Source organism: Schistocerca nitens, chromosome 3, assembly GCF_023898315.1.
Source record: "Schistocerca nitens isolate TAMUIC-IGC-003100 chromosome 3, iqSchNite1.1, whole genome shotgun sequence".
NCBI lineage: Eukaryota > Metazoa > Arthropoda > Insecta > Orthoptera > Acrididae > Schistocerca > Schistocerca nitens.
This window is the reverse complement of record NC_064616.1, coordinates 778,637,137-778,652,905: the sequence shown is the minus strand read 5'-3', so window position 1 is coordinate 778,652,905 and position 15,769 is coordinate 778,637,137. Positions and strand designations below refer to the sequence as shown.

The 15,769-nt window shown below is 38.4% G+C and overlaps 1 protein-coding gene across 1 annotated transcript in view; it reads left to right on the top strand.

Moving 5' to 3' along the window:
* The window catches only part of LOC126248786 (delta-1-pyrroline-5-carboxylate dehydrogenase, mitochondrial), a 143,607-nt gene that overhangs the window by 37,118 nt on the left and 90,720 nt on the right, over nucleotides 1-15,769 (top strand). The window contains exons 6-7 of the mRNA XM_049950165.1: nucleotides 980-1,151; nucleotides 4,447-4,634. Coding sequence (XP_049806122.1) covers nucleotides 980-1,151; nucleotides 4,447-4,634 — 360 coding nt within the window. The remainder of the gene's footprint in view (nucleotides 1-979; nucleotides 1,152-4,446; nucleotides 4,635-15,769) is intronic.

The window sequence follows — 15,769 nt, the reverse complement described above, 5'->3', positions numbered from 1 at the left end:
TGTGTACAGTGAGTTTTCTTTCAACAAATACTTGCATACTGCAGAGCACCAAACATTAGAAGATTTTCACATTTAGGTTCAGGCGAGCCAATTACTTGTAAGATCCATTGGCTTTAAGCATGAAAATGACAAGGTAATTGATTAATTTTTAATTCCTGACACAGCTTTTTGCACAAATTTGCATTGTGCATGTCTGTTCCAAGTAAACATTTTACAGTGAAAGAAACATTAATCATTATAAAAGGTTCAAGTTTTGCAAACACAACTCCTCTTTCTTTGTAGCCTGTGTATTATTTCAGCAAGTTAATACAGTATAGTTATGAGCGGAAAATACAGCACATGGTCTGTCAAGCTTCTGGTGAACTCTGAGTCTGAGGGTTCCCAAAATAATATGAAAGTCTGTATGGCACAGAACCTTTTACTTTTAAAAATGCAATGCACAAATGTTGTCCAATGCACTTAAATTGGAATTTATGTTGAGTTTTATTTTTTTCTGCCTTACATTGTACACTCCACAATTTAAAAAGTAGGAAAGACTTATTCTAAACATTGACGGAAACAAGAAATACAACTGCATTTGTGGACTTATTTCTGGGTAATACTTCCTTACTGAGTGATGTGGAGAAGGTTTTACAGTTCAGATTACTGTCAATTGCTCCCTTTCGCTTTAATGAAAATAGTTTATATGATAATGCCAACAACATTTTGCTGTTGATCAGAATTAACAAACTCCTATGTCACTAACTGTGAAGTGTGTCATTATTATTAGGATGGAGGTGCATATGTGACAGCACCTTTCTATTAGATTTGTTATGATGTAAGAATGACTCTCAGTGTCGTGCTTTAGCAGAATTTGATTTGCAATTTTACACAGTGATTAAATTGTATGTTTTCTTGCACTCATTACATCAAATAATCGTGTAACGTATTATTCTCAAGCTGGTATTTCAGGATTATCATAGGTGCTATTGTTTTGCAGCTTTAACACCTATTATCTGAAAGAGATGTTGAAATATCAGCCAATAAGTGTTGACCCAAAGGTGACACTAAATAGTGTCAGATTCAGAGGACTGGAAGGTTTTGTAGCAGCCATAAGCCCATTTAATTTCACAGCAATTGGAGGAAATTTGGCATATGCTCCTGCATTAATGGCAAGTACATTTTTCATCTCATTAAAGTTTTTATTAGTGGTACAACACTAATTTCAGATTCCCCCCTCCCCCCCCCCCCCATTTCATTAATGCTGCACACATTTTTATTGATAGATATTCTGTGATTATGATAGATAATATTGTTGCATATTATTGTATTAGCAACCAGTCACATGTAGAACAAACCTAAATTTTTCTCTCTTTTTCCCATGTTTGCAGAAAATGTGATTAATAGGGTTGTCTTTTTCTTTCAAGGCAAATACAATTAATATATTTGTGTTTACACATTGCTATTGTTGCATCATACTTTATTAGTCTCATAAAATACATATTTGGATAATTTTATTCAGGTATTGGAGATACAAAAAATTTGTATCTCCAATATACCTTGCGCTGATAACAGTAACTTAATATTAATACAGTACATTAATACTGTATAGAGAGAGCCACTTGATAAATCTTATATGAAGGTTCATCTTGCACAATTTGTCAGTCCATCCTGTGTGTGTTATTCTGCTGAGTAGCAGCATTTTTTCCACAGAATGTCCTGCAGCCTTAATCTTTCTATGAGATACAGCTTTTTTGCTTAATTTATCATATGTTTTGGTTCACATTCTTCTATACTGTGTGTTCTGAGAAAGTAATTGCAATCGGTGTGTGGAGAGCAAAAACTATCATTGTTTTTTGTGCTGTTAAGTGTAATGTGACTCATTAGTCAGGTGCTAGTCTGTAGATCTACAGATCTTGGGTAAATCATCATTCAGTTCTAAGGTTTTTACCTGTCATATATTACTTCTTTCACTTCTGACAGTGTTCGTTAATATGGAAAATGTCAAGTTTCACTGTGGTTTGTAATCCATGTTAAACTGTAGGTCCCCGTATAACTGACTGGGTCAAACAGTTCAAAGGTCAGAGGAAGGCAATGGCATACACCTTCATCAAGACCATGTCTAGTAAAGCACTGTGTTGTTCAAACCAACCTTCAGGTTGATGACAGCCAGCCCCTTGCCCAATTTTTTTTTTAAGCAAAATTGATTTGACTTAAATAGTATTAAGTAGTTGTATAAGAATATTATAATTTTGTAAATATGTAAGTATCATTTATATCCTGTGAAAAAATATACATTTACAGAGAAAATAAACAGCCACTGATGACACCACAATTATATTGAAACATGTTTGTGCAAATTTACAATTTTCTTTTTGCTAAAAGTCAGATCTAGTCATGTGTGTGAAGAGCTTATTTAAACCATAACTAGTTTTGATACTTTCATACTGCTCTTCAGATAATCTACATACATTGTGGATGCTTAATGCATATGGTAGACTTCACTGCAATATACATTAGATTAATTTGGTAAGTTGCTAATTTTCAGTTAGGTGGCACATTTCAATGTGAGCAGCATCAAATTGACACCAATTATAATCAGGCACAGCTTGCCTATGTTCTAAAGAGTGGTGCATCAGCTGAAAACAAGAGGTATTCAAGAGAATTTACAAGGGGATATTATGTGGATTGCATGTATGCCAATAGTATGCTACAAAAGGATAGTGTTGATTTTGGATCTCAATTTTTGTTAAAATATTTTCTGATGCTGTTAAAAATTTACTTCACCATGGAAACTACTATACTCTGAGTGACTTTATCAGTGCCATGGAGGTTCTTAAAATATGAAACAAGTGGGCACAAGGAACTTCACCTAACTTCCTTTACGAAGCAGTGGTTTTCGGAGCCCCTGTAAACCTCGATTTGATAGGTTTTATAACTACTGAATGGACTCTTATTCCTTAGAAAGCTGCTTCAATTCACATTCATTGTGTTATAGGCTGATCTTGAACCTGGTGTATATCAGGGCTGTGATATGTCTTTATTCATGTTGATACATGTTGTGGTACTGTTAGAAGAATTAATCACTATTAAAAGTGTACCAAAGAATAAATTCCCAGAGTTGAAAATAATGTATTTGCCATGATAAGTGTTTCTGTATGTCACTGTGAAACAGTAGAAGAGTTGAATTACCAATAAGTAGTACTCTTGTTGAAATAATCACTAAGTAAAATATTTTATGTATAAAATTAATGAAACAGTTGCGGTACCACAAGGAAATACATTCGACTCTATAAAACGTGTGTAACAAGACATAAGAAAGAATTTCCACCTTTATATTACACCATCGCTGGAAGCTAAAGGCATGTTAAAGCCATTCTGTGCACATAGTTTTAGGAGAAAACTGGAGTTATTCACCTACACCAAAAGTGCTGTGGAAGAGAGCAGAGAAACATTGCATTATTATCTGAAAATAAAGTTTGTGCTAGAAGGTTGCAGGAAAGCTCATGAGAGACCAACTTCATGTCCTCTTCAAAAATGCTATGAAAACTCCATGGTAGTAGTTTTCTTGCACTTTCTGGGGAAATATATTTCAGTCAGTGGGTAGCTTCTAACAGATTGTTATTAAGCAGTGTTCAGGTATAAACTTGGTCAATCAAACTGGATAGCCTGCAAACAGTTTTTAACTTGAACAATCACAGGTAACTTTTATGGTGAAAGTGTGTGTGTGTGTGGGGGGGGGGGGGGGTAAAATGGAAAATGGGATTTTTTTTTTGAAGGAGGGGGGGGGGGCAGGTGAAGGACTTAAATCATGTACGAGGGATGTGTCAAGAAAGTGACCATATGTTTTGAAGCTAAAACCAAATAGTGTGCAACATTCTATTACAGCATATTTGTATCCTGTTTCCCATGGGAATAAAATTTGCTGCTCTCTCTCTCTCTCTCTCTCTCTCTCTCTCTCTCTCTCTCTCTCTCTCTCTCTCTCTCTCTCTCCCCCCCCCCCCCTCCCCCCCATCTCCATATACCCAATTATCTGCTGAACAAAAAATGCAGTGGGTTGTTTTGAGTTGTGAGAATAAAACAAAAATGTGTTGGGTATAGTCAAGTGCATATTTATTGGTATGTAAGACAGTATGTCTCCTTTCTTCTGTCACTTATTGATAATACACAAACTATTGTCATTAAAAATAGCATTGCCTGTGACTGAAACAGTAATTCCTTGGATGCTGTTGCACTTTGAGATTGTAGTGATGACTTGGAAATGCTTTGTCCGTACTAAAATACCACAGTTTAATTATTTCACCAGATTTTTATTTGAATGGTGCAGTTGAAGATGTAATCATATTTCTGTATACGAATTTAGAGTCTCTTGCACAATTTTTTTTATTTCTCTCATTGCATCTAAATGAAGATATTGTTTTTATGGGACTATGTCTTTGATACTGATTTTGATACTTTTCTTGATAGGGTTGTGTTGTGTTATGGAAACCATCTGATACAGCAGCACTTTCCAATTATTTAATATTCAAAATCATGCAAGAAGCAGGCTTACCTCCAGGTGTAGTTAACTTTGTACCAGCTGTTGGACCAACATTTGGTGATGCGATAACTTCTCATCCAAATTTAGCTGCCATAAACTTCACTGGTTCTGCACGGTGAGTATTAACTCTTCATTTCTAAATTCAATTCATCTTCACGGTTGCTTATTTTAATACATTTGAATATAAAAATAAACTGTTACGTATGTAAGGAAATTGTTGGAGCACCTCTTTTTTTGTGTTTAGTATTAATTCCTGTTATTATAGAAAGATTAAGTAGTAAAGTTTTTGAATTTTTCTTTTTTTATTGCTTTGTGTACTTATTTGTTGCCAGAGTGTATGATTTATTAAATTAATTAATATTCTTAAAGGTCAGCTTATCAGAGTTGTTGTAAATGTTACAAGGAAATGCTCAGACTTGTCATGTTGAAACTTGCCCTGTCTCTTTTTCCATTCCTGATTAACCTTAGTTAAAATCCACGTGCTAAATTTCAGCTGCCAACATGAACTGGAATTCACAAAAACTGATCTTTTCCTTGCTTTCACTGGGAACTAAGGGTTTGACACCCCTTGATTTCGTTAGCTGTTGTTACAGCGAGTGTTGTGCTCATCTACATCTACATGGATGCTCTGCAAATCACATTTAAATGCCTGGCAGAAGGTTCATCGAACCACTTCCACAATTCTCTATTATTCCAATCTCGCATAGCGTGCGGAAAGAACGAGCACCTATATCTTTCCATACGAGCTCTGATTTCCCTTATTTTATCATGGTGATCATTTCTCCCTATGTAGGTTGGTGTCAACAAAATATTTTTGCATTCGGAGGAGAAAGTTGGTGATTGGAATTTCGTGAGAAGATTCCGTCACAAAGAGAAACGCCTTTCTTTTAATGACGTCCAGCCGAAATCCTGTATCATTTCTGTGACACTCTCTCCCATATTTTGCGATAGTGCAAAACATGCTGCCCTTCTTTGAACTTTTCCGATGTGCCACATCAGTCCTATCTAGTAAGAATCCCACACTGTGCAACAGTATTCTGAAAGAGGACAGACAAGTGTAGTGTAGGCAGTCTCCTTAGTAGATCTGTTACATTTTGTAAGTGTCCTGCCAATAAAATGCAGTCTTTGGTTAGCCTTCCCCACAACATTTTCTATGTGTTCCTTCCAATTTAAGTTGTTCGTAATTGTAATTCCTAGGTATTTAGTTGAATTTACGGCCTTTAGATTTGACTGATTTATCCTGTAACCGAAGTTTAACGGATTCCTTTTAGCACTCATGTGCATGACCTCACACTTTTCATTATTTAGGGTCAGCTGCCAATTTTCGCAACATTCAGATATCTTTTCTAAATCGTTCTGCAATTTGTTTTGATCTTCTGATGACTTTATTAGTCGATAAACGACAGCATCGTTTGCAAATAACCTAAATGGCTGCTCAGATTGTCTCCCAAATCATTTATATAGATAAGGAGCAGCAAGGGGCCTATAATACTACCTTGGGGAATGCCAGAAATCACTTCTGTTTTACTTGATGACTTTCCGTCAATTACCACGAACTGTGACCTCTCTGACACGAAATCAAATCCAGTCACATAACTGTGACGATATTCCATAAGCACGCAATTTCACTGCAAACCGCTTGTGTGGTACAGTGTCAAAAGCCTTCCGGAAATCCAGAAATATGGAATCAATCTGAAATCCCTTGTCAATAGCACTCAAGACTTCATGTGAATAAAGAGCTAGTTGTGTTTCACAGGAACAATGTTTTCTAAACCTATGTTTGAATGTGAGTCAATAGACAGTTTTCTTCGAGGTAATTGATAATGTTTGAACACAATATATGTCCCAAAATCCTGTTGCATATTGACGTTAACGACATGGGCCTGTAATTTAGTGGATTACTCCTACTACCTTTCTTGAATATTGGTGTGACCTGTGCAACTTTCTAGTCTTTGGGTATGGATCTTTCCTCGAGTGAACAGTTGTATATGATTGTTAAGTATGGAGCTAATGCATCAGCATACTCCAAAAGGAACCTAATTGGTATACAGCCTGGACCAGAAGACTTGCTTTTATTAAGTGATTTAAGTTGCTTCACTACTCTGCGGATATTTACTTCTACAGTACTCGTGTTGGCAGCTCTTCTCGATTCGAATTCTTGAATATTTACTTCGTCTTCTTTTGTGAAGACATTTCAGAAGGCTGTGTTTAGTAACTCTGCTTTGGCAGCACTGTCTTCGATAGTATCTCCATTGTGGAAACTGTTATAAGCATCTCACATTGAAGTCCGCACTAAATTTGGAGCTTCTGTATTAGATCGCCAGTTGTGGGGATTTTGCGTCTGTTTAAATTTGACATGTTTGTTTCATTGTTTCTGCAACAGTGTTCTAACCTGTTTTGTGTACCAACGAAGCACAGCTCCATTGTTTGTTAATTTATTTTGTATAAATCTCTCAATTGCTGCCGATACTATTTCTTTGAATTCAAGCCACATCTGGTCTACACTTATATTATTAATTTGGAATGAGTGGATTTTGTCTCTCAGGAAGGCGTCAAGTTAATTTATATCAACTTTTTTGAACAGGTATATTTTTCGCTTATTTTTGGAGGATTTGGAGATTACAATATTCAATCTCGCTACAACAACCCTGTGTTTACTAATTCCTGTATCGGTTTTGATGCTCATTATTAACTCAGGATTATTTGTTGCTAAGAGGTCAAGTATGTGTTCACAACTGTTTACTATTCGCGTGGGCTCATGAACTAACTGCTCGAAATAATTTTCAGAGAATGCGTTTAGCACAGTTTTGGATGATATTACATGCGTACATCTGGAATTAAACATGTATTTTCACCAGGCTAAATTAAAGTCACCACCAACTATTATCGTATGAGTCGGGTATGTGTTTGAAATCAAACTCAAGTTTTCATTGAACCTTTCAGCAACTGTATCATCTGAATTGGGAGGTCAGTAAAAGGATCCTATTATTATTTTATTCTGATTGCCAACAATGACCTCTGCCCGTACTAACTCACAGGAAGTTTCTACTTCAATTTCGCGACAAGTTAAACTACTTCTAACAGTAACAAACATGCCACCGCCAACCGTGTTTAGCTTATACTTTTGGAACACCATTAGGTTCTTCGCAAAAATTTTGGCTGAGCTTATATCTGGCTTTAGCGAGTTTTCAGTGCCTGTAATGATTTGAGCATCAGTGCTTTCTATTAGCGCTTCGAGCTCTGGTACTTTACCAACACAGCTACGACAATTTACAACTGTTATACCAATCGTTCCTGTATCTACGTTCTTCCTGTGTTAAGCCTGCACCCTTGTGTTTTCCCGAGACCCTCTAACTTAAAAAACCACCCAGTCCACGCCAACAGCCCCTGCTACCCATGTAGGCACCTCGTGCATATAGTGGACACCTGACCTACTCAGCGGAACCCGAAACCCAACCACCCCTTGGCGCAAGTTGAGGAATCTGCAGCCTACACAGTCGCAGAACTGTCTGAGCCTCTGATTCCGCAATCGGTCCTGTTGACTATCTTGCAATGGTCAGCTCTGCTTTCATCTTGCAAGCAAGACTGGCAGCCCTTACCACTTCTGTTAGCCGCTCGAAACCAGAGAGAATCTCTTCTGATCCAAAGTGACACACATCATTGGTACCTATGTGAGCAACCATCTGCAGTTGGCTGCACTGTGCTCTTCATGGTATCCGGGAGGACCCTTCGCTCCTGGTTAGGAGCTCGTAAATGTCACAAAAGCGGTTACTTCCCTGTTGCTGTGTCTGTCTCGGTCAGCTACTACTACCTGACTGCGTGACTAACACCAACAAGCGGTCAGTAGTTTTCAAAACAAACAAACAAATTACTATCGACGTGCACTACAGAAATCTGCTCTAGACCCTGACGAAAATGCAGGAACTGTCTCTAATAATACAGAGATATTCAAAAACCTAACTACCGAAGCTCATGATCGAGGAAGTGTGGCCACGTCCTGATGTGTTTTAGTTTCTCATTGTTCTCATTTCTGCTACTTCTCATTACCTTTGTCTTTCTTCAGTTTGGCCTCAATCCATATTTTGTATTGATTGACTGTTCATTCCGTTCAGGAGATCCTGTAATTCTTCTTCAGTTTCACTGAGGATAGAAATGTCTTCAGCAAATCTTGTCATTGATATCTTTTCACCTTGAATTTTAATTCCACTCTTGAACCTTTCTTTTATTTCAGTCATTGCTTCTTCCATGTATAGATTGAACAGTAGGGGCGAAAGACTACATCCCTGTCTTAGACCCATTTTAACCCTTCCACTCTTGGTTCTTGTACATATTGAATATCACCCGTCTTTCCCTATAGCTTACCCCTTTTATATTTCTGAGAATTTCAAACATCTTGCACCATTTTACATTGCCAAATGCTTTTTCCAGGTTGACAAATCCTATGAACATGTCTTAATTGTCTTTTCCATTCTTCTGTATATTACTCTTGTCAGCAACTTGGCTACATGAGGTGTCGAGCTGAATGTACGATAATTCTCACACTTGTCGGCTGTTGAAATCTTGGGAATTGTGTACAGGGCTATTACAAATGATTGAAGCGATTTCATAAATTCACTGTAGCTCCATTCATTGACATATGGTCACGACACACTACAGATACGTAGAAAAACTCATAAAGTTTTGTTCGGGTGAAGCCGCACTTCAGGTTTCTGCTGCCAGAGCGCTCGAGAGCGCAGTGAAACAAAATGGCGACAGGAGCCGAGAAAGCGTATGTCGTGCTTGAAATGCACTCACATCAGTCAGTCATAACAGTGCAACGACACTTCAGGACGAAGTTCAACAAAGATCCACCAACTGCTGACTCCATTCGGCGATGGTATGCGCAGTTTAAAGCTTCTGGATGCCTCTGTAAGGGGAAATCAACGGGTCGTCCTGCAGTGAGCGAAGAAACAGTTGAACGCGTGCGGGCAAGTTTCATACGTAGCCTGCGGAAGTCGACGAATAAAGCAAGCAGGGAGCTAAACGTACCACAGCCGACGGTTTGGAAAATCTTACGGAAAAGGCTAAAGCAGAAGCCTTACCGTTTACAATTGCTACAAGCCCTGACACCCGATGACAAAGTCAAACGCTTTGAATTGTCGGCACGGTTGCAACAGCTCATGGAAGAGGATGCGTTCAGTGCGAAACCTGTTTTCAGTGATGAAGCAACATTTTTTCTTAATGGTGAAGTGAACAGACACAATGTGCGACTCTGGGCGGTAGAGAATCCTCACGCATTCGTGCAGCAAATTCGCAATTCACCAAAAGTTAATGTGTTTTGTGCAATCTCACGGTTTAGAGTTTACGGCCCCTTTTTCTTCTGCGAAAAAAATGTGACAGGACACGTGTATCTGGACATGCTGGAAAATTGGCTCATGCCACAACAGGAGACCGACAGCGCCAACTTCATCTTTCAACAGGATGGTGCTCCACCACACTTCCATCGTGATGTTCGGCATTTCTTAAACAGGAGATTGGAAAACCGATGGATCGGTTGTGGTGGAGATCATGTTCAGCAATTCATGTTGTGGCCTCCACACTCTCCCGACTTAACCCCATGCGATTTCTTTCTGTGGGGTTATGTGAAAGATTCAGTGTTTAAACCTCCTCTACCAAGAAACGTGCCAGAACTGCGAGCTCGCATCAACGATGCTTTCGAACTCATTGATGGGGACATGCTGCGCCGAGTGTGGGAGGAACTTGATTATCGGCTTGATGTCTGCCGAATCACTAAAGGGGCACATATCGAACATTTGTGAATGCCTAAAAAAACTTTTTGAGTTTTTGTATGTGTGTGCAAAGCATTGTGACAATATCTCATATAATAAAGTTATTGTAGAGCTGTGAAATCGCTTCAATCATTTGTAATAACCCTGTAGATGATGTTTTTCTGATAGTCAGATGGTATACTGGACTCGTACGTTCTACACACCAGTGTGAATAGTTGTTTTGTTGCCTCTTCCTGCAGTGATTTTAGAAATTCTGATTGAGTGTTATCTATCCCTCTTGCATTACCTAATTTTGTCTTCAGGAGCTCTTTTAAATTCTGATTCTAGTACTGGACTTCCTCTCTCTTCTATATTGACTTCTGTTTCTTCTTCTGTCATTTCATCAGACAAGTCCTCCCCCATCTTCAGTGTATTCTTTCCACCTATTCATTCTCTCCTCTGAATTTAACACTGGTATTCCCATTGCACTCTTAATGTTACTGCCATTGCTTTTAGTTACAGTAAAGGTGGTTTTTGACTTTTCTATATGCTGACTCAGTCCTCCCAACAGTCATTTCATTTTTGATTTTTTTCACGTTTTCATGCAGCCATTTCACTTTACCTTCCCTGCAATTCGTATTTATTTCATTCCCAATTTACTTTTATTTCTGTATTTCTGAATTTCCCTGAGCATTTTTTGTACTTCCGTCTTTCACCGATCAAGTGAAGTGATAGTGCACATTTAATTATCTGTTATTTTTTAAAGAAACACCAAGAACTAAAATTACCTTATCATGCAAAGAGAAAGCAGTGGTGTACTGAGTGAGTGAAAGCGGTAATAAATGAATATGTAAGAGTATTGCTCGAAAGGAATTTTGCCGTGACTGTTCAGAACATGAATTGTATGGATGGAAAAATTAAGTTACAAAATGAGATAAGAGTCAATTGGATATAATGACAACATTAAATGCACTTCCTTTTGTACTTTTTTCCTTGAAGTCAGAAAAAGTCGTTTAGTTCCAACTATACCATCTTGTACAACACGACTTTCATCAAAGCGCACACACACACACACACACACACACACACACACACACACACACAGAGAGAGAGAGAGAGAGAGAGAGAGAGAGAGAGAGAGAGAGAGAGATGTCTGTAATCAGTGTGGATGGTTCATTGTTATCTTTGCAATATGTTTGTGTTCAAGAATCGAATGGAAGTTTTGGACTATGTCTGAAAAGATAATATTCTACACGGATGTTTGCAGAGAAAATTATTTGAGACATATCCTGCAGTTTCCAGTCTACAACTGTGACAATATTATCAAATTGCTGTTGCTAATACAGTATCAGTTTGCCTCTCCTTGGTTTCAAAATATGATTAAGCATGTGTGGCACTCCTCAAATTACACCAGTATTAGGCTGACTTTATTCCTGATCGTGGCCCAGCTTTGTCTAAAAATGACTGACTGTGATTCTCAGGACTGTCAAATTTTATCCTTAATTGTATGCTCATTGTGCACAAAAAATATAAATTTGGGACATTGCATCAATATTTCACATTTTTACAATAGTTACACAGAATAAAATTAATGTGGACACGCTAGCAACCATCTATGTATTTGTGCATTCTCCAAACCAGTTTAGAAGGAACTTTGTGGAAAAAACATGACTCATATTTCTTTATGGATATTAAGTATATTAAGATCACTTTCAATTGGCAGTTCGGCTGTAGCCTCACAAGCCAGCAAAAAATGTCACATTTAATAATTGTTTTGCAGTTGCTTCCTGTTCATATTGGCAGCTGAAATTTAGAATGTGGTTTTCAACTGATGTTAACTACCAATGGAAAAAAAAGGGGGGGGGGGCATATTTCGATGCAAGTCTGTCCACTCCTATGTTAGAACCTTCTCTTAGATTATTATTATTATTATTATCATTATTATTATTATTATTGTATTTTTTGTCATCACACTTCTCATTAAAAACATTTTTGTTGGAATGATGTAGTGGAATTTGGTAGGTACATGTTCTTTAAGTATGTATGTGTTAGCAGACAGTTGTGATTTGTACATCTGTACTCTGCAGTCCATTGTGAAGTGCATGTCAGAGTATGTCTCATTGTACAAGTTATTAGGACTTCTCCCATTCCATTCATGTATGAAATGCAGGAAGAATGATTACTTAAATGCCTCTTTGTGTGCTGTAATAAGTCTAATCCTATTTCCTCAATTCCTATGGGAACAATCCATGGGGGATTGTAAAATATTCCTAGATTCATCACTTAAAGTTGGTTCTGGAACTTTCTAAATAGGTTCACACAGGATAGTTTTTGCTTATCTTCGAGCATCTACCAGTTCAGTTCTTTGTAACACTCTCTCATGGGTCGAACAAACCTGTGACCATTCATGGTGCCCTTTTTTTGTATCCACTCAATATTATTTGTCAGTCCTATGTGGTATGGGTCTCTCACAATTAAGGGAATCCTGTCATGAGAGTATTTCCTATGCTTGACCAAACTAATGTTGATACACATTTCTCAAAAACGGTTTGCTCAAATCAAGCCAAATTTGCAACCTGCATAAGTTATCATTTCTTCTTCAAAGTGCATTACTTATATGACGGTAGCTTTGTTATCATAGTAAAGATTGAAATTATTATTTTTAATGTCTAAATGTGGGTCACACATTTTATTTGATTGCAATAATTTGAGAACATTTAAATGAAAGATTTAATAAATTTCTGTACAAAGTTTCATTGACATAGATGTATTGCTGTACTTACCCAATTGTAAGACAAGGTTTTTTTCCCCTGAATTCATCATTCAAAAAATAAAGGGTCATCTTATATTCACAGATTAAACACTACACGCCAGAAGCGGCTACAAGGGTAGTGGAGTACATGTGGAGTGCACATGTGGGTTTTTTAGGTTAGAGAATTCCCTCCCTAGGCCCGACGAGGCGCCTCCTGAGACGCGGCAAGGTAGGAGTGGGCAAAATGCAACAGGGAATAACAATATTAAAGTGCTAATAGTAAACTGCAGGAGCGTCTATAGAAAGGTCCCAGAACTGCTCTCATTAATAAACGGTCACAATGCCCATATAGTACTAGGGACAGAAAGTTGGCTGAAACCAGACGTAAACAGTAATGAAATCCTAAACTCAGATTGGAATGTATACCACAGAGACAGGCTGGACAGTGAAGGGGGAGACGTGTTTATAGCGATAAGAAGTGCAATAGTATCGAAGGAAATTGACGGAGATCCGAAATGTGAAATAATTTGGGTGAAGGTCACGGTTAAAGCAGGCTCAGACATGACAATTGGATGTCTCTATAGGCCCCCGGGCTCAGCAGCTGCTGTGGCTGAGCACCTGAAGGATAATTTGGAAAATATTTCGAGTAGATTTCCCCACCATGTTATAGTTCTGGGTGGAGATTTTAATTTGCGGGATATAGACTGGGAGACTGAAACGTTCATAATGGGTGGCAGGGACAAAGAATCCAGTGAAATTTTTTTAAGTGCTTTATCTGAAAACTACCTTGAGCAGTTAAACAGAGAACTGACTCGTGGCGATAATGTATTTGACCTTCTGGTGACAAACAGACCCGAACTATTCGAAACAGTTAACGCAGAACAGGGAATCGGCGATCATAAAGCGGTTACTGCATCGACGATTTCAGCCGTAAATAGAAATATTAGAAAAAGGTAGGAAGATTTTTCTGTTTAGCAAAAGTGACAAAAAGCAGATTACAGAGTACCTGACGGCTCAACACAAAAGTTTTGTCTCAGGTACAGATAGTGTTGAGGCTCAGTGGATAAAGTTCAAAACCATCGTACAATATGCGTTAGATGAGTACGTGCCAAGCAAGATCGTAAGAGATGGAAAAGAGCCACCGTGGTACAACAACCAAGTTAGAAAACTACTGTGGAAGCAAAGGGAACTTCACAGCAAACATAAACATAGCCAAAGCCTTGCAGACAAACAAAAATTACGCGAAGCAAAATGTAGTGTGAGGGGGGGCTATGCGAGAGGCGTTCAATGAATTCGAAAGTAAAGTTCTATGTACTGACTTGGCAGAAAATCCTAAGAAATTTTGGTCTTGTGTCAAAGTGGTAGGTGGATCAAAACAAAATGTCCAGACACTCTGTGACCAAAATGGTACTGAAACAGAGGATGATAGACTAAAGGCCGAAATACTAAATGTCTTTTTCCAAAGCTGTTTCACAGAGGAAGACTGCACTGTAGTTCCTTCTCTAGATTGTCGCACAGATGACAAAATGGTAGATATCGAAATAGATGACAGAGGGATAGAGAAACAATTAAAATCGCTCAAAAGAGGAAACGCCGCTGGACCTGATGGGATACCAGTTCGATTTTACACATGGTACGTGAAGGAACTTGCCCCCTTCTTGCAGTGGTGTACCATAGGTCTCTAGAAGAGCGTAGTGTTCCAAAGGATTGGAAAAGGGTTACAGGTCATCCACGTTTTCAAGAAGGGACGTCGAACAGATGTGCAGAACTATAGACCTATATCTCTAACGTCGATCAGTTGTAGAATTTTGGAATATGTATTATGTTCGAGTACAATGACTTTTCTGGAGACTAGAAATCTACTCTGTAGGAATCAGCATGGGTTTCGAAAAAGACTGTCGTGTGAAACCCAGCTCGCGCTATTCGTCCACGAGGCTCAGAAGGCCATAGACACGGGTTCACAGGCAGATGCCGTGTTTCTTGACTTCCGCAAGGCATTCGATACAGTTCCCCACAGTCGTTTAATGAACAAAGTAAGAGCATATGGACTATCAGACCAATTTTGTGATTGGATTGAAGAGTTCCTAGATAACAGAACGCAGCATGTCATTCTCAATGGAGAGAAGTCTTCCGAAGTAAGAGTGATTTCAGGTGTGCCACAGAGGAGTGTCATAGGACCGTTGCTATTCACAATATACATAAATGACCTTGTGGATGACATTGGAATTTCACTGAGGCTTTTTGCAGATGATGCTGTGGTGTATCGAGAGGATGTAACAATGGAAAATTGTACTGAAATGCACGAGGATCTGCAGCGAATTGACGCATGGTGCAGGGAATGGCAATTGAATCTCAATGTAGACAAGTGTAATGTGCTGCAAATACATAGAAAGATAGATCCCTTATCATTTAGCTACAAAATAGCAGGTCAGCAACTGGAAGCGGTTAATTCCATAAATTATCTGGGAGTACACATTAGGAGTGATTTAAAATGGAATGATCATATAAAGTTGATCATTGGTAAAGCAGATGCCAGACTGAGATTCATTGGAAGAATCCTAAGGAAATGCAATCCGAAAACAAAGGAAGTAGGTTACAGTACGCGTGTTCGCCCACTGCTTGAATACTGCTCAGCAGTGTGGGATCCGTACCAGATAGGGTTGATAGAAGAGATAGAGAAGATCCAACGGAGAGCAGCGCGCTTCGTTACAGGATCATTTAGTAATCGCAAAAGTGTTACGGAGATGATAG